The sequence below is a fragment of the Bos indicus x Bos taurus genome, chromosome 26, assembly GCF_003369695.1.
Source record: "Bos indicus x Bos taurus breed Angus x Brahman F1 hybrid chromosome 26, Bos_hybrid_MaternalHap_v2.0, whole genome shotgun sequence".
Taxonomy (NCBI): domain Eukaryota; kingdom Metazoa; phylum Chordata; class Mammalia; order Artiodactyla; family Bovidae; genus Bos; species Bos indicus x Bos taurus.
Genome location: NC_040101.1, coordinates 9,303,821 through 9,327,723, shown reverse-complemented (window position 1 = coordinate 9,327,723; position 23,903 = coordinate 9,303,821). Strand labels below are relative to the sequence as shown.

General features: G+C 46.0%; 2 protein-coding genes across 2 annotated transcripts in view; one reads left to right on the top strand and one right to left on the bottom strand.

Annotated features, from left to right (window-relative positions):
* LOC113884381 (deleted in malignant brain tumors 1 protein) overlaps positions 1-13,620 on the top strand; it is a 47,466-nt gene extending 33,846 nt beyond the window's left edge. The window contains exons 11-15 of the mRNA XM_027528978.1: positions 698-1,009; positions 3,035-3,210; positions 5,478-5,845; positions 9,333-9,570; positions 13,525-13,620. Coding sequence (XP_027384779.1) covers positions 698-1,009; positions 3,035-3,210; positions 5,478-5,845; positions 9,333-9,570; positions 13,525-13,620 — 1,190 coding nt within the window. The remainder of the gene's footprint in view (positions 1-697; positions 1,010-3,034; positions 3,211-5,477; positions 5,846-9,332; positions 9,571-13,524) is intronic.
* Positions 13,621-14,067: 447 nt separating this feature from the next.
* Positions 14,068-16,640, bottom strand: LOC113884683 (protein FAM24B-like). Its single transcript, XM_027529516.1, has 3 exons — positions 16,428-16,640; positions 15,524-15,644; positions 14,068-14,399 (listed from the first exon to the last, which is right to left on the bottom strand). Exons 1-3 carry the CDS (start codon positions 16,507-16,509, stop codon positions 14,216-14,218), a joined length of 387 nt encoding a protein of 128 aa, XP_027385317.1. The 5' UTR covers positions 16,510-16,640; the 3' UTR covers positions 14,068-14,215.
* Positions 16,641-23,903: the final 7,263 nt, after the last annotated feature.

The following is a 23,903-nucleotide window of genomic DNA, read 5'->3' as shown; positions in this document are numbered from 1 at the left end:
ATGGCTGCAGTCACCATCTGCAGTGATTTTGGAGCCCATAAAAATAAACTCTGACACTGTTTCCACTGTTTCCCCATCTATTTCCCATGAAGTGATGGGACCAGATGCCATGATCTTTGTTTTCTGAATGTTGAGTTTTAAGCCAACTTTTTCACTCTCCTCTTTCACCTTCATCAAGAGGCTTTTTAGTTCCTCTTCACTTTCTGACATAAGGGTGGTGTCATCTGCATATCTGAGGTTATTGATATTTCTCCCGGCAATCTTGATTCCAGCTTGTGCTTCTTCCAGCCCAGCGTTTCTCATAATGTACTCTTCATATAAGTTAAATAAGCAGGGTGACAATATACAGCCTTGACGTAACTCCTTTTCCTATTTGGAACCAGTCTGTTGTTCCATGTTCAGTTCTAACTTTTGCTTCCTGACCTGCATACAAATTTCTCAAGAGGCAGGTCAAGTGGTCTGGTATTCCCATCTCTTTCAGAATTTTCCACAGTTTATTGTGATCCGCACAGCAACTTTCAAATACATAATACAGTCTTATTAACTATAATAGTCACCATGCTGTACATCACATCCCCAGGAATTATTTTATAATTGAAAATCTGTATCCATAATAGTTCTTACAATGTGACTTTAATTCATTAAAAGAAGCTTCACTGGATAGATGTGATGAGTTAGTACCTCTTGCCTCCTGCAGACCTGCCCCTGCGCCTGGTGGGCGGGCGCGGCCGCTGCGAGGGCCGGGTGGAGGTCCGGCACGAGGGCGTGTGGGGCACGGTGTGCGACGACCACTGGAGCATCAGAGACGCCCGTGTGGTGTGCCGCGTCCTGGGCTGCGGGCGCGCGCTGGGCGCCCTGGGTCGCGGCCGCTTCGGCCTGGGTTCGGGGCCCATCCTGCTGGACGACGTGCACTGTGCGGGCACCGAGGATGCGCTGGAGCGCTGCGCCCACGCGGGCTGGGGGCACCACGACTGCCAGCACTGGGAGGACGCGAGCGTGGTCTGCGCAGGTACCCGGGCTCCCCTGCCACGCCGGCCCCTCCCCGGGGTCTTCCTAAGGCTCCACCCGTTCTTTCCTCTCCAAGCATCCCTAAGGTCAGAATTCACCAGCCCGAGGAATGTCAGGTGGGCCATGGCCCCAGATTCTAGGATAAAAGAGCATATTTTATTACATAGCCATGGTGGTAGATGTTTTAATCAGACAGAGGTGGCACTTTATTAGCCAGTTTTTCTAATTCCAGTTCAGCGCAGTATTTGTCCCGAAATATAGCTAAAAGTTTATGAAGCCAAGAAAAGAAGTGACAACTTAAAAAAAATGATTAAAAAATATAGAATTTGTCTGTTGTCCCCTTATAAACCTCTGATAAGGGCACAGTCCTAGGTGGAGTCCCTTCCCCACCTTGACCTGGCCCTTGGAAGTCAGAACCCTGCACTGTCCTGGGTTCCCCTTGGTCCCTTTCATCCAAGATTCAGTGAATAGTTTTTGTCACCGGCCATTTGTCTTGGCATTTGACTTCCATGGGCAGACCTTCTGTGTGGAGTCATCCTCCCCTATATATGTCCTTAATTTATCCACTAAATCTCACAGAGTGATGGAATTCTAAGGTTTGGTGAACAAGGTTAGCTCACTTTGGCTCTTCCATTCCACTTTTTTATAGGTGAATCGAAGGCGTCCTTGCTGTTCCTTGTGCCTTATGTGCAAGTTTCTCTTGTTTTGCATAGAAATGGGGCCCAAATAGGCTATCAGAGCCCCCTTGAGACAGTTAATTCCACAGGGAGCCATGTAGTGTGAGTCAGCCTTGGGGCTGAGGGGTCCTTTTTCTCCAGATCCTCACTTTTACTGTCTGTTCACAGTTCCAGCTATTCCTCATGCTGTTGGGGGGCCCCCTGTAAATGGTAATTTATCTTCTATTCTCAGATTATACACCAAAGGGTTTCTTTTTCATCAGGTTCAGCAGCCAAAGGACCAGTGGTCTGGGGCTGAGAGCGTTTGAAGGGCTGAGGGAATCTGGCCAGCCGTGCTTCCTTCTGGGTCCTGGCCCTGGGTTTCTGTCTTGCCTTGCTTCTGGGAGGGGAGGGCTTGATAGCCATGAAGTGTGCATTTCCCAGCCTGGGCTACTGTGCACACCATGTGCATGGGAAGGGACGCCAGCCAGGGTTCAACCATGCGATGAGTTTTATAACCTGCAAAGCCCTGTATTTACTAGTCTCTCTCTCCAACAAATCTTGGTGTTGATGACACCATTCTCAACACTACTTTATCCATGCCAGAATCCCTCCCTCCAACTCCATCAGGAGGCCCTGGGCCCTCCTTTCCCTTGCATCACCCTGGAGTATTTCCAGGCCATTGCTTCAGCTTTAATAGGTGAATCCAATGAGCCCTTTTTCCTACAGTTCATGTCCACTGCTGGCTATGTTGTCCCCGTCCAGTGCTTCTACACAGATGACCTTTGCTTTTCTTTGTCCCCCTTCACCAGGTGCGGCTGACTCTGTGGTACCCAAGGACAATGGTAAAGTCTTCCTCCCTCCTAGGGTGTGAGAATCCAAAAAGGGGAGCTAAGAGACCCACTGTCTGTGGAAGAATGAACAGACTATGTGAGGGGACCAGTTTCTGTGTCTCCCCTGAGATCTCTTGTATCTCCATCCTCTTGCTGGGCTTTAGGAGACTGGGGAGTAAGTCCCTTTGCACCCCCTCCCTTGGCTTCCATTCCCTTTTTCTAACTTAACCCTCATACAAAGGCTCAGATGCATGTTCAGGCTCAGATGTTCTTACCATATGAGATGAGCTGTCCTTTAAATCCTTAGAAGAGGCTCTGACTCTGGGACATGTTCTGTGGGTAGGACCCTGTGGGTATGACATGACTTTTGGAAAGAAGGGGAAATATAAAGTCAATGGAAGTCAAGTTGGGTGTAGTGGGTGATGAAAGCCAACCCAGGGCACTGTCCATGGTACTTTTATAAAGTAAACATAACTCACACCCCTGAGGGCTCCAGGTTCTCTTTGTAACTTTCTCCCCATCCTCCCCCTTCTGCAGCCCAGCTCTCCTGCTGGCCTCACCTTTTCCAAGTTGTTATTGACCGAGGCTACCTCCGGAGGCTGGGCTACTCGTCCTGGGACATCCATTTAAATGATAAGCTGTGTCGCCCCCGAGTCACAGGGCGCTACCTGATCTTCAATGTTCCCTATGGCCACTGTGGCACAGTCAGACAGGTATGAAACTGACAAGGTGGTGGTACCCTTCTATGGATGGAGGCTGAAAAGAGAGGCTTGGGAGAATCAACCACCTGTTAAAAACCTGAATAGGGACAGAGGAAAGGCACAACCATGACTTTGGTTCTGAGTTCCATGAGACCTGGAGCAACTCATTAATTTGTCTAAAACTGCCCTTCCTTTTGGGAATTTGGAATACATAGTAACAAGTACAGAATGCTGATGATCTGATGGGTGGATGGATGGACAGATGGACGGATGGATGGATAGATGGATGCTCTTCTCTAAGCTGCAAAGCCAAAGCATTTTGTCACCACATGCTTTTTTATTCAGCACTAGTGCCCACCTGCCATGTGCAAGCTGTAGTGTTGGGCTTGGGGAAGACAGCCTGAGTGCTGTGTTTCTAACCAGGTTTCCCAGTGTAGGAAACAAATATTAAGATATTTATGTATAATGAAATGAATATGTTTATTTCATTTTGCTTAACCACCTACTTATTTCACAAACCAGTATCAGTGAAATTAAGGAAACAAGTATACCAAAGATACAGGAAGCGTGTATAGCCAGAAAATCATGTTCATAGGCACATTTAATAATGTAACAGGATACAAAGCAAGATCCCTATGCTATTCATGTATTCTTTCACATCCCTGTTTAGACACATGCCCAAAAAAAGAGCACCCCAAACACTTGACATTGTTGGAGGTTGAATGCATTCCAGCAGTCTCCATGGTGCTAAATAGCCACTTTAAGTCCGTACTTCACATTGCATCTATCTGTGCAGACTGTGATCATTCGTATCCTCTTTGTTCTAAAAATTCTAATTTTTACCTCAGAGGTTTCTTCCCCAGCAGTCTGCTGGAAGCTCCCCAGTGTCTGGGAGGCCAGCAGGCCCTGGACATTTCCAGGCACTGGGGAGAACCCTGAGCTGTCCTTTCTGGCCCTGGCTGGCCCAGCTCCCTCTGCAAGCTTCCTGTGCTGACCACAGTTCTAGGGCCAGAGCAGATAGCAATTCAGGAACTGCCTGCAGTGGTGGCAAGTCCCCAAGCCCCTATGGGGAAAGGCAGCTCTATTTCCCCATAAAAAGGGCCCATGTCCGATTTCAGAGTCAGGGAATGAGCATCCTTCTAGGTGCTGAGGACCCAGCAGCCACTGTGATTGACAGGACCGCAGCTCCACGGCTCTTACACTGGCGAGAAGGGAGACACAGGTCCCGAATAAAGACAGATGAGAGTCCTTTGTCGTGAAGAGGATTAAGGAGACCGTCAAACAAGGCAAAGGATAGAAAATGCTTTGGGGTGGAAGACCACTTTTGAATAGGGTGGTCAAAGAACCGAGGCCTGAAAAAGGACATAAAGCAGGTACAGAGGAAGAGGAGGAGGGCTCCAAGCAGGGGGTCAGCAGAGGGGTGCAGAGGCCCCGAGGCAGCAGCCAGCTTGAAGAGGTCACGGGAGAGACTCAGGGCTGTGAACCACAGGAAGCCCAAAGTCTGGTCGGAATTGGGCAGGCCCACACAGTCCTAGAGTTCAGTTTTTCTTCTAAGCTGTGCGTTCTCTACAAGGGTGACATCCCTCTCAAGGGGGAAGAGAGATACGGGTTCTTAGGGGCAAAAAGAAGAAAGGAAAACAAAGCAGACCAGTGAGAAACACTGCTGTAAGCTGTTGGGGCTTTCCTTGGAGGGTTTCAAGGCAGACTGCCACTGGACCTGAGTCGCACGGGCCAAGGCTCCCTGGAATAAACATCCCTGGCCAGGATGAGTCTCCATGACGCAGCAGGCTATGGGAAGGAGGCTGCTGGAGGCCCCTACTCATCAGCCTCCAGTACCTTCTTGGCCCCTTGAAGTCATGTTGGCTTTGAAGGAGCAAGGCTGAGTGAGGGTCCATAGGGCCAGCCCCGCAGCTCACAAGAAGCCAGGGCTGGTCTGGGGGTCAGAGCAGGGCAGAGCGGTAGAGGAATTCAGCAGCCAGAGTGGACCTCCCACCCTGTCTTGTATTCCCCAAGCCTGGCCCCCACAGAGGGCAGAAGGGAGTCCAGACTTGCATACTAGGGGTTCCCTGCGTGCACCCCAGACTCCCAGAAGCAGGGACATAAGGTCAACCCCTCATGATCTCAGGTACCAGAGAGGTCATGCCTGAGACCTCATGCCCTCCAGCTTCTCAGCAAACTGGCTCCGAGTGGTGGGCACAAAGCAGAGGTCTTCGCTCCTGAAGAAAGCGCTGGGCAGGGAGCCGGGAGCACAGGCCACCAACTCTCCCCTCTCCTCCCAGGAAAGCCGTGGCTCCCTCAGCTACTCCAACTCCGTCACAGGCCGAACCAGGGGCCACCCGGGTCGAGTCGTCCTGCGGCACAGGGTGCCTCAGCTCAAGTTCACCTGCAGGGTGGATGGCCCGTCAGCAGTGGAAGTCGTTCCTGGGGAGAACGCTAGCTACGATGTGTCCATATCTTTCCTCGAGTTGCCCCTGTCCCAGCACGGAGAGAACACGGGGCAACACTACGCCAGCCGGAGGAAAGAGGTCTTCCTCCAGGCCACACTCCACAGCCCCAACCCCAGCCTGCGGCTCTTTGTGGATACCTGTGTGGCTTCTCCAGACCCCAGTGATTTTACAACTGTCAAGTATGATTTGATCAAGCAAGGGTAAGGAAAGTGGAAGGCCCTGTCTGGTTGATGTGGTTGACTATTTACCTATTATTCCTTTGGGGGACCTGTTTTGTTTTGTTTTTTAATAATTTTGTTTATTTATCTGGGCTTCCCACATGGCTCAAAGGTGGTAAAGAATCTGCCTGCCAATGCAGGAGACGCGGGTTTGATCCCTGGGTCAGGAAGATCCCCTGGAGAAGGAAATGGCAACCCACTGCAGTATTCTTGCCTGGAGAATTCCATGGACAGAGGAGCCTGTCAGGCTGCAGTCCATAGGGTCACAAAGAGTTGGACACAACTTAGAGACTAGACAACAACAGTTTATTCATTTATGCTTATTTTTGCCTGCACTGGGTCTTCACTGCCGCTCACTGGGCTTTCTCTGGTTGTGGTGAGCAGGGCCTTCACTGCGGTGGCTTCTCTGATTGCAGAGCATGAACCCACAAGCACACGCGGGCTTTGGTAGTTGTGGTGCACAGGCTTAGTTGCCCCCTGGCACGTGGAATCTTCCGGGACCTGTCCCCTGCATTATCAGGCAGATTCTTAACCACTAGACCACCAGGGAAGTCTGACCGTTATCTTCTTAACTGGCAGTCCTAAATCAGAACATTGTGCCCAGAGTCTTCATCCTGTCCAGAGGTGGAGCCCAGACCCTAACCATCCCTCTGATCCCAGCTGAGGGCAGATAATTATAGGAAGTCTAGACAACATCCCTTGAATCCCCAGAGAGTCCTAGGCAGAGCCTGTGCTGTCTCAGGCTCTGCTGACTCATGCCTCTCTTCCCTCCAAGTTTTATAACTATTGCATTCCCCATTCCTCAGGGTATTTGGCCAGCACTGATGGGCTCCTGGGTTATCCTAGGCTAAGCTCTTACAGTGATGAGGTTTATTCTGGCACCTTTGGTTAGACATAACATTTGCCAAATTAGAACTCAGGCAAGATGTTTGCCTTTATAGCTCTTTTATCCCCCAACCAGCGCAAAATGCTTATGGATGGGTAATTGGCAACCAGTGTGAAGACATCAAAAACTCACTTTCTGATGGAAGCTCCAGAGTGGTAAGAGCCACTAAAGCGGTGAGCGCTTCCTAAAGCCCCTGAGAGGCATCATGGTGCCTGATTCCAAAAGTTGGGGAGGGCAAGAGGCAGCACCTTCCACAGGTAGAGTGAGCCACGGTGTGGGAAGTGCACAGATGTGGTACTAAGCCGCACTGAGTCAGAGAGAGAAAGCTCTTCCCTTTTAGGTCTCCCGTTTCAAAACTTGGCAAGGAGAGGGAGTTCCCTAGTGGTCCAGTGCTTAGGATGCAGTGCTTTCACAGCCGTGGCCCAGGTTCAATCCCTAGTCAGGGAACCAAGATCCTGTAAGCCGAGTGGCTACATATATCAGAGAGTCCAGAATTTAACAACTGTCATACTTCTGCCTATTTTATTAACAGGTTTTATTAGCTCTTCTTTCTCTAGTTTCCTAAGATGGGAGCTTGTTGTTGTCGTTCAGTTGCTAAGTCATGTCCAACTCTTTGTGACCCCGTGGACATAGCAATGCCAGGCTTCCCTGTCCTTCAGCATCTCCCTGAGTTTGCTCAAACTCATGTCCATTGCATCGGTGATGCCATCCAACCATCTCATCCTCTTTTGGCCCCTTCATCGTTGTGTAATGCCCCTTTTCATCTCTAATTATCCTGGCTCTGAAGTCTGTTTTGGCTGAAATTAATATAGCTAATCCAGCTTTCTTTTGATTGGTATTAACTTGGTAAATCTTTCTCTATCTTTTTACTTTTAATTAACCTTTATCTTTATATTTAAAATGGTCTTCTTATAGACAGCATATAGTTGGATCTTGTTTTTTTTTAATCTACTCTGGCAGTCTGTGTCTTCCAATTGGTATATTTAAATCATTCACATTTAAAGTGATAGTTGACATAGTTGGATTAAAATCTGCCTCCTAGTAACTGTTTTCTATTTGTTGCATTTGTTCTTTGTTTCTGCCTTCAATTCTCCTTTTGCTGCCATCTCTGGTTTTAATGCAGGTTTAATACATTTTATATGCTGGTTTTAATTGAGCATTTTATTTTATTCCATTTTATCTCCTCTAAATATATCATTTACTTCTTTCTTTAGTTTTTCAGTAGTTACACAAAATAAATTTTAAAATAAATTAAGTTCACCTTCAAACAATATGTACTGTGCTGTGCTTAGTTGCTGGAGAAGGCAATGGCACCCCACTCCAGCACTCTTGCCTGGAAAATCCCATGGACGGAGGAGCCTGGTGGGCTGCAGTCCTTGGGGTCGCTAGGAGTCGGACACGACTGAGCGACTTCACTTTCACTTTTCACTTTCATGCATTGGAGAAGGAAATGGCAAACCACTCCAGTGTTCTTGCCTGGAGAATCCCAGGGACGGGGAAGCCTGGTGGGCTTCTGTCTATGGGGTTGCACAGAGTCGGACACGGCTGAAGTGACTTAGCAGCAGCAGCAGCAGTGCTTAGTTGCTCAATGGTGTCCGACTCTTTGCGACCCCATGGACCATAGCCCGCCCAGCTCCTCTATCCATGGGGATTCTCCAAGCAGGAATACTGGAGTGGGTTGCCATGCCCTCCTCCAGGGAATCTTTCCAACCCAGGGATCAAACCCAGATCTCCTGCATTGCAGGAGGATTCTTTACCATCTGAACCACCAGAAAAGCCCAAGAATACTGGAGTGGGTAGCCTATCCCTTCTCCAGGGGATCTTCCCAGCCCAGGAATTGAACTGGATCTCCTGCATTGCAGGTGGACTCTTTACCAGCTGAGCTACCAAGGAAGCCCCTCGAATAATATAGCTACCAGCTTTAATCTACCCTTTTGAAAAAATAGAGTAGGTAATAGTTCTGGCTAGCATTTACTTTGTTTTGTTTTTCTGTTATGTTTTACAGTGCCTTTCTGTTTCTGGCTAGGAATGGTGGTTTTTTTCCTCTCATCAATTTAGTTCAGTTCAGTCACTCAGTCGTGACCAACTTTTTGTGACCCCATGGAGTGCAGCATGCCAGGCTTCCCTGTGCATCACCAACTCCCAGAGCTTGCTCGAACTCATGTCCATCGAGTCGGTGATGTCATCCAACCATCTCATTTTTTTCATAAAAGAAAGAGTGGGTAGTGGGAGGAACTCTGGTTGAAATTCAGAGGTTTGTGTCCAAGCCCAATTATTTGAGCCAGAATTAATCCACACCATGCTTTAAATTGGTACTTCCCAGGTGGCACAGTGGTAAAGAATCCAGCTGCCAATGCAGGAGACACAAGAGACGCAGGTTTGATCTCTGGGTCAGGAAGATCCCCTGGAGTAGGAAATGGCAACCCGCTCCAGTATTCCCACCTGAAAAATTGCATGGACAGAGGAGCCAGGCAGGCCGCAGTCCCTGGGGTCAAAAAGAATCCACACGACTGAGCGACCAAACAGCAAACAACAGCGTGCTTTAAGTTAATCCTCTTGACCTGGGGTTTTTCTTCCCATCAGGTGCATCAAAGACAATACTTATATCAACCTGCACTCCCGGCAAAAGAATGTAGCCCAATTCAAGTTCAACATCTTCAGCATTCTCACCAGCTATGACGTGATCTATCTGCAGTGTAAGGTCACCATCTGCAAAGTGGGGGACCACTCCTCCCGCTGCTCCCAGGGCTGTGCAGGGCGAAGTAAGAGGGCCACAGGCCCCAGGAAGGCCACAGAAGAGCAGACTGAGCATTTCCAAATGGTGGGACCACTGGAGATCCACAAAGGAACTGATCAGAGAAAGACTCATGGGTGATTTCTCCGAGTTCCACATCAACCTGTTAGAAATTAGAAGCAAATTCTATTTCTGCTCAGCAAAATAATGTTGGATAAATCTGAGGTCGTCCTCATAGAGACAGATAAAAGGGCTAAAGAGGTTCTCTTCGAGGTTCTCTTCAAGGTTGATTGCTAAGTAAATCTTGTCTGACTACCAAATTTCTAAGGCAATTGCTGTCTTTGCAGCTAGGAGTCTTGCATTTTATAATTCTTCACTATCAAGAACTTGATCACTGTCTTAAACTGTACAACATGTCATAAAGAAAGTTATCTCTTGATACCACACTGCACTTAAAGGTATTTTTGGCTCCTTAATGTTTAGATGCTAGTAGTTGGATCTTTTTGTTTCTGTCACCCTGGTTGTGTGAGAATTTATTTTCAGATCTTGCCAAGGGCCCTGTGAAGAATAAACTAAGTGTCTATCAGAAAATCATTGCTTTTTTTTTTTTTAAATATAGGCATTGGTCAGTTGAATCAAATGTCATTTACTCATTGTCGTTTACACAAAATGAGCTTTATTTGTCTGTTTCGAAGAAAACAAATTGGGCCTTGGCTTTGTTGAGCTTGGGTTAAGCTTGCAAATGAGAGCCTGAGCAACAATCACAGGAACCCTTGGGGACTGCTCTGTGGGGTACCACGTGCTTAGTCTGTTTCCCAGATCTTCAAAGCCTTACAGGAAACCTGAAAAGCAGACAAAGAAAGATTAGCATAGTCCCAAATCCTCCCTGAAAAGAAGGGCAGCACCCACGTAATCTAATCTCTCATTATATCTGAACAGGAAGAATTCTGCATTAGGTTCAGTGCCCTCAAAGTTGTCTTTAAAGAAACAGACTTTTTTTCTCTTGTTTTTCAAGACATATTTAGTAACAGTATTTAACACATGAGCTCTCAAGTCCAGGGGATATACACTATTGTCAAGTCCCTCAGGGAGGAGGGCAGGGTTTGATGGGGCCCGGAAGTGAACCCCAAATTCCTGAGAGATAAAAATCTGATAAGTGACCGGAGGAGGGAAATTGCCTCTAAAGTGAGACATGTCAGTTTCACTGCAAACACGCCCTTCACTGAAAACCATCTTGGTAAAAGTAAGTTCCCTGCGGATACATAGTAGAAGTTGATGTGTAATTAATGGTCAGTTTGATGAAGATAGCATCTTTATATCCAAAGTTAATTATCTCTCACAAGTAGCTTCATCCTCAGTCACATGAAACAGTGATTTTAGCATCTGGCATCTATTTTGTGCAAGTGCTTCAAATTAAAAAAAAAAAAAAAGTTTTTCCAGATTACCAAGAGCTGCTAGAGTTTCCACTTTTAAAAGTTCGCCCATTAACTGTACTTATCTAAATCTTGCAGAGAAAGGCTAAGAGCTTCCAAAATTAGCACCTTATGGCCTTTAGCAAATCCCTAATGTGAAAAGTGTTGACAATTAATGCACTGAATTTTCAAGAATAAATAAATAAGGGACTTCCCTGGTGGTCCAGTGGCTAACACTCCACCCTCCCAAGGCAGGGGCCCTGGGTTCAATCCTCGGTCAGAGAACTAGATCCCACGTGCCACGACTAAGAGTTCACGTGGTGCAACTAAAGTTCCCACATGCCCAGCTAAGACCTGGCACAGCCAAGTAAATACAGAAATGAATTAAAAATAAATAAATAAATATGGCTCCAGTGAACTTCCAGTTCAGTACTCTGGGTGTAGTTCAGGGAATGGGACCCAGGAAGCTGCTCTTTCCAAAAGCACTCAGGTGATTCTTAGGAATGATGAAGTTTGAAAACCCCGGCTACTGTTAAGCACCTCATGTCGAACGGATCAAAATGCACTTAACAAGAACAAAGGTACAAACCGGAAGCTCCAATTAATACAGACAAAAATGGCCTGAGAGAAGCCTGCTCTCTCTAGCCAAAGAACCAACAAAGAGGCAGCCGGGCAGTTCTAGAAAACTCTGAGGCCATAACTTACTTGCTCCACGGGTGAAACTGTGGCCCCACCCCTTGCCTAGCCAGCAAAGGTGAAGTGGGGAGCCTGGACTTCCACCTGCTCTCCGTGCCCCTTACCTACCCTCTCCCCTCTCCTCCCCTCCCCTCCCCAGGGTGCTATCAGAGAAAGCAGAGTAAAGAGCTGGGCAATGAGGACCCCCCTGCACCCTCGAGTCAGGTGGAGCCTGGACTTTCAGCTCCACCCAGCAGGTCAGAGACACTCCTTTGAGGCTGCTAAAACTATAGAAAAATAGCTTTGATATATATATATTACATGCTAATCATGCATTGTATATAGCTCAATCACTCCACTACAAAGGAGTTTGTTTTTTTTTCAATAATTCCTGGTGATGGGATTTTACACTCTCTAGTGGGTCACAATATTTGACAGGTTTCACAGTATTACGCTATTACACCTGATGCATTTCTGAATACCCCTCTTGCATGGCCATCAGCAGGTGTTCAGTCAGTTCCTGATATCAGTTCCTGATAGAATGGTTGATGGGCCAGTAACCAGACAGTTTTCAAGTGCTGCTTGTAAATAATTTGATTTCCCCAACCTAGTTAAGTTCTTTTCACATTAGAAAAGATCTTGCCAGTAGCTGCGTTTAAGATGTATGAAGGAATGCAGAGGAGACTGACCTGCGTGGCCACTGGGGGAAGTATTTGGAAGATCTACATGAAACTATTAACAAGAAAATGGGGGGAATCTGTTTTGATTTGGACCTGGAATTCAATCGGGCACCTAAAGACTTGTTTGCCTTTATCTCCATGGTGTGTCCCCTGGCACACTGTATACTCATACGTAGGAGTAAAGAGAAAGCCTTTGGGCATCAGGAAAGTGGCTGCTGGTTAGGCGGCCCTCCCTCCCATTTTACATTAAGGAAACTGAGGCTCAGAGAGGCTAAGCAACTTCTGCAGTGGCAGGAGCTTGTGAAAGGCACAGTTGGTTTTGAATCAAGTCTGCCCGGTTCTAAAGCCTCTCTGTTATGTTCTGTTCCTACTGCCCACCAGAGGGGTGTCTCAAAGAACCCCTTACTCCATCCTGCCTCCCTCAAGGACCCTGCGATGCCTGGACTTAGGGTGTACGCCCCACATTTGGAACACACTTGCACAGGGCCTCCCGGGTTCTGGGCACTGTGCTGACCACTGAGTGGGGCTCAGAGAGAAATTGCACTGATGCTCAGGGGCTTGCTGGTGACAAGAGAAAATCCAAGTGCACTTGAACTTCTAAGATGAGGCAGGAAGTAGTAGATGCCAGGAGAGGAAATGCTCCAGGGACACTCAAGAAGGACTCGTCACTTCCAGCTGGCAGGTTTGGGGCAGGCTCCAGGGAAGGTGCAGGCTTGAATTTGCCTCTCGAAACCCTTACTGAGACTGGGGACACTCATGTCACCCTCCAGGCAGCTTCTCGGCCGCTCCAAGGGCTACTGTGTGAGAGCAGCTCACCTTGCTGGCTCTAAAGTGCTGAATGACCTTCCTCAGCCAAGCCTCAGCTAGATGAATGCCTCTCCGCCAGGAGGCGACCTCTTCCAAATGCTTAGTTCTACCATCGTTTTCTCCCTGTGAGCCTAGAGGTAGTAGTTATTTCTCATTATTTCCTGTTTTCCTTTTTCATCCTTTTTAGTAGGTAACCAACCACTTGTTACTAGTTAATTCCTTGAGTAAAACACGGGATGCTGACTAAGCAAAGGTTGTGCTAATGAGGGAAAGGACAAACTCTGGTTACAAACAGAGAGTCTGGGGTTGGAAGGGGGTTTCAGAGGCTCAGAGGAAAGAGCAGGGACAGAAAGGAGCAGCCCGAGCAGGAACGAAGAGGGGTGCATCCTCCTGCCTGTTGCTGAGACCAGAGGGATCGGGGCTTCACCACTCTTTACCACTCTTCACCACTTCTTTAACCTTCACAGGAGGTTAAAGACACTGCGGTTAAAGATACTGAAACAGCCGAGTCAGCAAAAATCAGTGTTAACAGTGATACAAAAAGAAGGAAAATCGGCTTCTGAAGATTTGGAGGATAGCAGGAGGAGGCATCTCAGGTTTTTTAAATGTCCTTTTGACACCACAGAGCTCAACCCCATCGTTACACAAATTAGGCGCCCTCCACCCAGAGAAACCCCGCCTGCCTAATACCCTCTGGGATGAATGGCGGTTCCCTCCTGGCCATGTAACATTGTCCACGGCACAGCAAGCTGGGTGAGAGTGAAGGAAGCCGGTAGAAGGAGAAGGGCTCAGGCACGGGAAGTTTACAGCAGAGTCTGAAACTGGAAACACTCTAACATCCATTTTTTTTTCCCCTGGGGTTGTATATATAGATGTATTTTCTACTCTTAACTCTCCTTATATTGCAATATAACATGATAAGCTAACTGCCCCAAGTCCCAAAGTAGGTAAGACACAAATGTAAGTACTTTTCCAACTAACAACAACAACAATACTGGAGGCAGAGAGGGTTATTTTCAATATTGCATTTATTCAAAAGCACATAAATATGGTATATAGTACATGATATAATGGAAACAGTATAAAACTTGACTTGAATAATAAAAGACTCTACTAAGAAAGAAATATTGTTCATGAAGATATTTGTACCCACCCAAGTCAGAGCCCCTCGTTTACATTACAGCAGCACGGAGGCAGGGCATCGAAGCCGGGATACAAGTTACATTCGTCACAGCACTGGAGGCTGGGATAAGACCCAGTGGTGAGGGCCGCACTGACCTTGTCCGGGTTGACCGTGGCTGGATTATTTTTTAAGGCCAAACAAACAGGTACCTTTGGCATGCTTAAGAAAAGACATACACAGAGCATAGGATTAGAATTTTTCTTCTCGGTCCACCTGTTACAACTGTCAGGGGGATCTGGAGAATTTGGGCCTGGAACCAATCAAACCCATGACACCAGCCCAAGATGAAAGCAGCTCTGCCCTCATCCCAAGTTCCTGTCCAACCCCTTCCTCTCCTAAGAGTGCCAGAAACGTAAGATCACGTTCCAGCAAATGAGGGAGAGTGAGCTGCAAGTGCGGGTCACCCAGGTGATCACTGCAGGTCCGCCAAGTGCAGAGCACAACCCGGGAGGGTGCCGAGTCCGCCGCCCCCGGGTGCTGGGGGTTACCATCCTGCTCACAGGCTGAACTTCCCTAGAATGGGAACACGGCTGCTGCTTTTTTTTTGTTTGTTTGTTTGTTTTGTATTCTCCCCACTTATCACATAAAGAATCTGAGACATGGAGAAGCACAGTGCCTTGATCAAACACATACAAGTAGAGGAGGAGCTGGAAATAAAAACCAGGTCATTCAAAGCTTGAGGCAGGACTCTGTTCAACAAACATGCTGCCTCCTTGGAACGTTAATGCGTGGGAACACCACTGCTTCTGACAACCAGTCTCACCCATATTTGAAGGCTCCTTGCCCCCAAATTTAACGCTCCCTTTTCAGATCTACACTCCCTGGTGAGGCAAACCCCAGGATCTTCACACAACTCAGCTTCCCCAGGGTCCTACAGGCCCATCCCACTGTGCCCAGAGCCAGGGATCTGCTGAGAGCTCCCCAACTCAGGTGGGGGGAACATCAGCTCAGCCCATCCTCCGAGTGAGCAGAGGCAGACTCAGTCATGCCATCTTCAGTCTGCAATCCTATGGAATCAACCTGCTGAGGGTAGGGGAGGGCAAGGGACGGCAAAGCAGTGCAGACCCAGCAGCTGAGAACATTCTCCTTGTGAGCTCACAGCCCCAGACCAGAAGGGGTAGAAAGCCAGATTCTACCCTCCCCGCCATGATCCTCTCAAACTCTCCCACTGTTCCTGACCTCGCCCAGGGTGTGGCCAGAGGGCCAGGGATGACCCTGCTCAAGCACGGAGCCCCAGGATCCCATGTGAGGGGGTGTTAGCCCCTCTTACCCACATCACTCACTTCAGTGCGTTGGCTACTTTGTAGTAAAGACAGATGACAACGGCCATCAGAACGAGCATGGCCAACAGGATAGCGCCACCAATGCAGAACATAATTATCGCGTTAACTTTGGAGCTTTTATCTAGGCAGAGAAGTACAGGCAAGCAGTGAACCTGGCTTCCCTCCCCACAGTCACTTAGCAACCACAATATGCTTCCTTCAGTGGAAGAAGAATGAACCCTATGCTTGTAAAGCACAAATGAGTCTCCCTAGGGGGGTGCCCAGGACCATAAGTGGGCCCAGAGATGGGGAGAAAGGTTCATTTCTAAGTGAGATGGGACTGAAACACAAAGTCCAGAGAGAAGGAAGGAAAGACAGTGGGAAGAATCTTTTTCTCTCTTTCACATGCAGTAAAGTGCCGCTGTAAATAACCTGCCTACACTGGAGCAAATGGTTTTACTTCCAAACATCTGGGCCTCCAGGTTCACTTTCAGAGTCACCTCTGCTCACTTTCAGAGTCAGAATTAAACCCCTGCTGTACATTAGGCTTAAAAATCGCCGACAGCAATTATTAAGGGAACAACTTTCTTTAAATGTTATGTTCATTAATCCTAAGAATATACTCATCTCTTTTGTAAGAGATATGTGTTTCAGGAAAAGGAAGTTTTTCCATTCTCCCTCTGACAACTGCCAATTTTCTCCTAAACCCTAAATCTTTCCAGGAAGTCCAAGTTATGTGGAATAAGCAGTTTATTTAATCTATTTATGTTATTAAATAACATAAAATTTTATGTTATTAAATCTATTTATGTTATTATATCTATTTAATCTATTTATCTATTAATCAGTTTATTTATGCCCTTAAAATGGGATAAAATGACCCAGAAGAGAGAATGAAACCATCCAACTGCCAAAGCATACTTACGAGAATCTAAGTCGTCAAAGCTGGATGAAGGCTGACAGTAAAAAAAAATTGCAATTAAAATAAACTTGAGGGAACAGTACATCTTATCAGGGATTTCTCAAACCTTTAATTTGAGAAAGAAATTCTAACTGTCCCTGTTAGGAGTAAGTGAGATGTAAGTTTGAAGAGCTCGCTTTTAGAAATGCAGCCTCCACCAGAGCAGAATGGAGAGTCAACTGTCCAGCTCCAACTTCCGTGCCAATCAGGCCATAAGCTGTGTGACATCAACTCTTTGGACATCAGCTTTCTTTCATGGAGTTCTGAATTCCATCCCATGTTCAGATTTTTGTGGTACCAATGGACATGTAAATGCCCAAATACTATTTTAAATCATTTCATTTCAAAATCACATTTTCAGGTTCTGTTTCGCTCAGAGGACTTTTTTAAGGTTTGACTGTTAATCAAAAGCAAATCTGGGGGTTCAATATAATAAAAAGACAGTGATGTGGGGAGGCTAATATCTAAAAATGGTCAATATTTCTAAAAGTACAATTATAGAAGGCTACTTAGACTCTGTTTTAGCAACACAAGGAAGTAGTATATACTTGTAGCCACTTAGTAGGATTCAGATATAAGTTCACTGGAGGAGGGCACAGCAACCCACTCCAGTATTCTTGCCTGGAGAATCCCATGGACAGAGGAGCCTGGTAGGCTACGGTCCATGGAGTCACAAAGAGTTGAACATGACTGAAACAACTTAGCAAGCATAGGTTCACTGACTTCAGAATATTATCATACTTCATGGTTAAGACAAAAAGATTTCAAAAAGCAATTTGAATATCAGGATATCTTTTAAATCGGGGTTCTATGATTTCAAGGTACTCACATCAACAAAGCTGGTTCCATTAAATGAAAGAATTTAACTACAAAGGGTTAGTCCTTGTTGCTCTGGCCAAATCCTTTATGAGGTTACAAACAGCAAGGGAGTTATCACCAAAAATGGTGGCATAAGATCTCTGAAAATTCTCTCCTTTATAAAAGCAATGAAAATCTGACCAAAAAAAAAATTGTCAGAATCAGGTTTTTCTGACTCTGAATACTAACTATAAGCTTTCAGCAGCTCAAGGAATATTTAAGAACTGAATTTCAGTATGAATAGCACACTTGCATGCTTTGTGGCACTGTTTCATCGTTCATTCTCCAGCTCCATGGAAGCCTTATTTTCAACAGCCCTGATTCCAATGCAGCCAACCAGATGGAGCAGAATAGAAGTAGAGCTCTTTCAAAGCCTCATTCTCAAGAACTGTCATTATCTGACTCATCTGCTGTTTTTCTGAAAGACCTCGCTTGCAAAAGCTATCTGTATTTGACCCAACTTGGAGTCCACTCAGTGCAAGAAGTCTTCTCACAGAACTTTTGGCAAAAAGTTTTCACTTCCTGGCTCTCTGAGCAGTGGATAATATTTGGGGCAAATGATTGTTGTTGGTCAGTTGCAAAGTCATGTGTGACTCTTTGTGATCCTATGGACTGTAGCATGCCAGGCTCCTCTGTCCTCCAGTCTCCCGGAGTTTGCTCATACTCATGTCCATTGAGTCAGTGATCTCATCCTCTGTCATCCCCTTCTCCTCCTGTCTTCAGTCTTTCCCAGCATCAGGGTCTTTTCCAATGAGTTGGCTCTTTGCATTAGGTAGTCAAACTATTGGAGCTTCAGCTTCAGCAAAAGTCTTTCCAATGAACATTCGGGGTTGATTTCCTTTAGGATTGACTGGTTTGACCTTCTTACAGTCCAAGGGATATTCAAGAGTCTTCTCCAGCACCGCATTTGAAAGCATCAATTCTTTGGTGCTTAGCCTTCTTTATGGAAAAACTGGTGAATTAGATCCATAGAGGTTTTGAACAAATCTAAAGGCTGTGCACATATGTAGAGCTGTGTGCATGCAGAGTTATGAGTATTCTCCAGAAAGACATGAGATGGCCCTGTGTATTATATCCCAGCTGACCTTTTTCCAAGCAGGAAATTAAAGGTAAAAGCAGTTTTCAACTTCTTGGCTGATACTACTGAAGGCATGCCCCAGTATGCACACAGAGCCCCTCATGAAAGACTGGGCAGTACACTGGATGCTGGTGGCTCAGATGGTAAAGAGGCTGCCTGCAGTGCAGGAGACCTGGGGTCGATTCCTGGGTTGGGAAGATTCCCTGGAGAAGGAAATGACAACCCACTCCAGTATCCTTGCTTGGAAAATTCCATTGACAGAGGAGCCTGACAGGCTACAGTCCATGGGGTCACAAGGAGTCAGATATGACTGAGTGACTTCACCTGTCCAATCATTAGCTGCCTATTAAGCTAATCAATAAAGACTTCAGTGTTCACACATGACAAAGAATACTGACTTTATACAGAATTAGTTGAGAAAAGTCACTAAACAAGTATAACAAAACTTGGAGAATGGGAAGAACCTGATTTCCAGAGTTGCCATATTGTATTACAGTGTTTTATCTTGCTTTTGGGGGAGTAAGGGGGACACAGCATGTGACCTGTGGGATCTCCATTCCTTAACCAGGGACCGAACCCAGGCCATGTGATAAAAGCCTGGAATCCTAACCACTAGGCCATCAGGGAACTCTATGTTATTTTAAATGTGCATTTTTCAATAAAAGGCAAGACGTGCAAAGAAAAAGGAAAGTATGGCCCATAAAATGAGGAGGAGGCAAGAAATCAATAAAAACTTTCCCTGAAGAAGCCCAGGTGTTGGCTCTGCTTGACAAAGACTTTAAATCAGCTATTTTAAACATGTCTAAAACACACCACTTCTAAAGAACTAAAGGAAAGTATGAGAATATGAAAAAAAGAAAAATTCACTGGAGGGGTTCAACAAATGATTTGAGCAGGCAGAAGAAAGAACTAGTAGACTTGAAGATAGGTCAATTGAGATTACCCATCCAGTCTGAGGAACAGAAAGAAAAAATAAACTAAATGAACTTCCAATTTCCACTCCAAAATGTAAAGAGTTTGGGAACTGTCATCCTCAAAACAAGAAAAAAATCAGAACAAATTGAAAACCAAGTCTTCTTAAGTAAACAAGAGAATTGAAGTCACAGGGAAAATAGCCACCTCTCCTCCCCAAGGGCTTCCCTTGTGGCTCAGCTGGTCAAGAATCCACCTGGAATGCAGGAGACCTGGGTTTGATCCCTGGATTGGGAAGATCCCCTGGAGAAAGGAAAGGCTACCTACTCCAGTATTCTGGCCTGGAGAATTCAGTCCATGGGGTCACAAAGAGTCAGACATGACTGAGTGACTTTCACTTACTTCACTCCCCAAAAAAGCTAAGAGGCAGGTAAAATCAGAGAATCATAGCATACAGAGTACCAGGAGCAGAAGCCACTGCTGGGACCAGCAACGGGTAGTAACACTTAAATAGTAATTGAGGAATTGCTGGAGAATCAATGAGGACTAACTTAAGAAAAAAGAAAAAAAAAACATTCCCCGAGGTCTCAGTTTTGGTTTTAGTGGACGGGGGCACACTTTCGTGAGTTTTATCTCTAAGAGATCAATTAGGTTCTTATGGTGAACACTGAAAAAAATCCCTCATGCTTTTGGTCTCCAGTGACACCATTGTGGAGGTGTCTTTGTTACTGCTGGGAGATAATAAAAATCCTGAATTTCCTCTAGGCTTCCTCTGATATCACCCCAGCAGTTTGGTGGAATACTGTTTCATATCTACCAGGTGAGTGTGGGAGTCCAGAGTTCCCAAGGTCTCCACTGACACCACAGAGAATAGGAAGAGGTGTTACTTACTACCTAGGGATGAAAGCAATGGCAACCCACTCCAGTACTCTTGCCTGGAAAATCCCATGGACAGAGGGGCCTGGTAGGCTACAGTCCATGGGGTCGCAAAGAGTCAGACACGACTGAGCGACTTCACTTTCACTTTTCACTTTCATGCATTGGAGAAGGAAATGGCAACCCACTCCAGTGTTCTTGCCTGGAGAGTCCCAGGGATGGCAGAGCCTCATGGGCTGCCATCTGTGGGGTCGCACAGAGTCAGACACGACTGAAGTGACTTAGCAGCAGCAGCAGCAGCAGCAGGGATGAAAGTCTCAGCTCTACTCAGCCTTCACTGGCACTAACCTGGAGAGAGGGGCTTGGGAAATCTCTTTACAGCCTGGTGGAATGGAAGTCTAGTTTCTCCACGAAGTCTCTGCTCGGAGAGAGGAGTAGTGGGGAGACAGGGAAGAGTAAGGTCATAGTTTTTTCTGTGATATTTGGCTGGAATACTGTCTTTTTAGGCTGCCTGTTTCCTACTCCTTTGGATAGAAACATAGGCTTTTGTTGGGCTTTTTTGTCTGCCCCCTGTGGTATTTGTAGGTTGCCAGCTTCTTCAGATCCAAGTCTGGAAATGTGAGGAAAAAACAAAATCCAGGGGACTCACCACTAGGTTTCCTTGAATCTAGCTAGTCTGTTTTCTTCTCCCATCTTTCAGAGTCTTGCTTTACACGTTCAGGGTTTAGTTGCACAGTTAATACAAAACATAACGTAACTAGACAACATATTAAAAAGCAAAGACGTTTGCCAAAAAAGCCAAGAGGCAGGTAAAATCAGAGAATCATAGCATACAGAGTACCAAGGGTCCCTCTAGTCAAGGCTATGGTTTTTCCATGTGTGGATGTGAGAGTTGGACTATAAAGAAAGCTGAGCGCCAAAGAATTGATGCTTTTGAACTGTGGTGTTGGAGGAGACTCTTGAGAGTCCCTTGGACAGCAAGGAGATCCAACCAGTCCATCCTAAAGGAAATCAGTCCTGAATATTCATTGGAAGGACAGATGTTGAAGCTGAAACTCCAATACGTTGGCCACCTGATGCAAAGAACTGACTCAGTGGAAAACACCTTGATACTGGGAAAGATTGAAGGCGGGAGGAGAAGGGGACAACAGAGGATGAGATGGTTGGATGGCATCACCAACTCGATGTACATGTCTTTGAGCAAGGCTTGGGAGTTGGGAAGCCTGGCATGCTGCAGTTCATGGAGTCGCAGAGTTGGACACAACTGAGTGACTGAACTGACTGAAGGAAAGGTACATCTACTCCATCTTACCAGAACATGTAGGATTTTGAAATCAACCCTCTATTTAATGATGAAAGCCACTTTCCCGCTGTATTTCTCCACACCCAATGTATCTTCATGCCTGAGCCTTGGCCAGATGGCTCGCTAGTCTCCTTCTCTATCTGCTGAAATACTAATCCTGCAAAGCTTCACTAAAACACCATCTTCTCTGTAAAATCTTCACTGATTCCCATCCGGCCTGCTTCCCATGTTCAGATCAGATCAGATCAGATCAGTCGCTCAGTCGTGTCCAACTCTTTGCGACCCCATGAATCGCAGCACGCCAGGCCTCCCTGTCCATCACCAACTCCCGGAGTTCACTCAGACGCATGTCCATCAAGTCAGTGATGCCATCCAGCCATCTCATCCTCTGTCGTCCCCTTCTCCTCCTTCCCCCAATCCCTCCCAGCATCAGAGTCTTTTCCAATGAGTCAACTCTTGGCATGAGGTGGCCAAAGTACTGGAGTTTCAGCTTTAGCATCATTCCTTCCAAAGAAATCTCAGGGCTGATCTCCTTCAGAATGGACTGGTTGGATCTCCTTGCAGTCCAAGGGACTCTCAAGAGTCTTCTCCAACACCACAGTTCAAAGGCATCAATTCTTCGGCGCTCAGCCTTCTTCACAGTCCAACTCTCACATCCATACATGACCACAGGAGAAACCATAGCCTTGACTAGACAGACCTTTGTTGGCAAAGTAATGTCTCTGCTTTTGAATATGCTATCTAGGTTGGTCATAACTTTCCTTCCAAGGAGTAAGCATCTTTTAATTTCATGGCTGCAGTCACCATCTGTAGTGATTTGGGAGCCCAGAAAAATAAAGTCTGACACTGTTTCCACTGTTTCCCCATCTATTTCCCATGAAGTGATGGGACTGGATGCCATGATCTTCGTTTTCTGAATGTTGAGCTTTAAGCCAACTTTTTCACTCTCCACTTTCACTTTCATCAAGAGGCTTATTATTTCCTCTTCACTTTCTGCCATAAGGGTGGTGTCATCTGCATATCTGAGGTTATTGATATTTCTCCCGTCAATCTTGATTCCAGCTTGTGTTTCTTCCAGTCCAGCGTTTCTCATGATGTACTCTGCATATAAGTTAAATAAACAGGGTGACAATATACAGCCTTGACGAACTCCTTTTCCTATTTGGAACCAGTGTGTTGTTCCATGTCCAGTTCTAACTTTTGCTTCCTGACCTGCATACAAATTTCTCAGAGGCCTCCCATGTTAGTTGCTTCTTTTTCTCTGCCTCCAGACCTTTGCTTGTACATCTCTGAAAAATGTGAATTTCATTTACCTTAAGGTTTTCCAGCTCCTGCTTTAACTCTAAACAAACATTTGTCTTAAGTAAAGGAACCTACTATGCTCATCCTCACTGAACCCAATACTTTGAATTAAATTAACTGTGGGTTTCCTTTCCTCTCACTCAAAAATGTTTTATTTTTCCAAGTTTTTTTTTTTTTTTTTCCTACTCCTTCCTGTTGAAGCAGCAATGATTCTGAGGTAAACAGTCTTGAATGAGTTAAGTCATGATTAAGGACACAGGCTATGTTGACTTTGCTTACAGAGCTGACCACTTCATCTCTTGGTTTCCTTCTATTCCTATGGGTACTTGATTGCTGAGTTACCTGATAACTCTGTACATTGAAAGTGTTCTTTTCAAGATATGAATCTTATTAGGAACAAACTCTGGATCCCCCAAGTACCAGAAAGAGTCTAGAACCTATCAGGTGTTAGCATGTGTCATGGACAATGCCTCAAACATGAATTTTATCGAGTAACAATTTACCCCACCGGAGCCTCCAAATTCAGACATAGAAATAAATTCAGACATACCCATTTACCCCATGAAAACTTCATGAAATTCAAAATGTCATGTCCATAAAGATTCTGAAACACAGTGATACTCATTTGTTGAGAACTTGTCTACTTTTGCTGTCAAGGTAAAACAGCAGCCTCAAGTAGTGTCAATAGAAAACAGCCTACAAAATTTTAAAAATGTATTCAGTTTGGTTCAGTTCAGTTGCTCAGTTGTGTCCCCATAGACTTTGCGACACCATAGACTGCAGCACGCCAGGCCTCCCTGTCCATCACCAACTCCCAGAACATACTCAAACTCATGTCCATAAAGTTGGTGATGCCATCCAACCATCTCATTCTCTGTCGCCCCCTTCTCCTCCTGCCTTCAATCTTTCCCAACATCAGGGTCTTTTCCAATGAGTCAGTTCTTTGCATCAGGTGGCCAAAGTATTGGAGTTTCCGCTTCAGCATCCATCCTTCCAATGAATATTCAGGACTGATTTCCTTTAGGATGGACTGGCTGGATTTCCTTGCTGTCCAAGGGACTCTCAAGAGTCTTCTCCTACACCACAGTTCAAAAAAATTTATTATCTGGCT

What these genes read in the sequence shown, in the direction of transcription:
- LOC113884683 (XM_027529516.1), bottom strand. Translation starts at nt 16,509, where the DNA reads ATGTACTGTTCCCTCAAGTTTATTTTAATTGCAATTTTTTTTTACTGT. An exon ending in CTTTGACGACTTAGATTCTC is followed by an intron (nt 15,645 to 16,427) that starts GTAAGTATGCTT and finishes TTCTCTGCCTAG; the next exon opens with ATAAAAGCTCCAAAGTTAAC. An exon ending in AAAGTAGCCAACGCACTGAA is followed by an intron (nt 14,400 to 15,523) that starts GTGAGTGATGTG and finishes TCTTTTCTTAAG; the next exon opens with CATGCCAAAGGTACCTGTTT.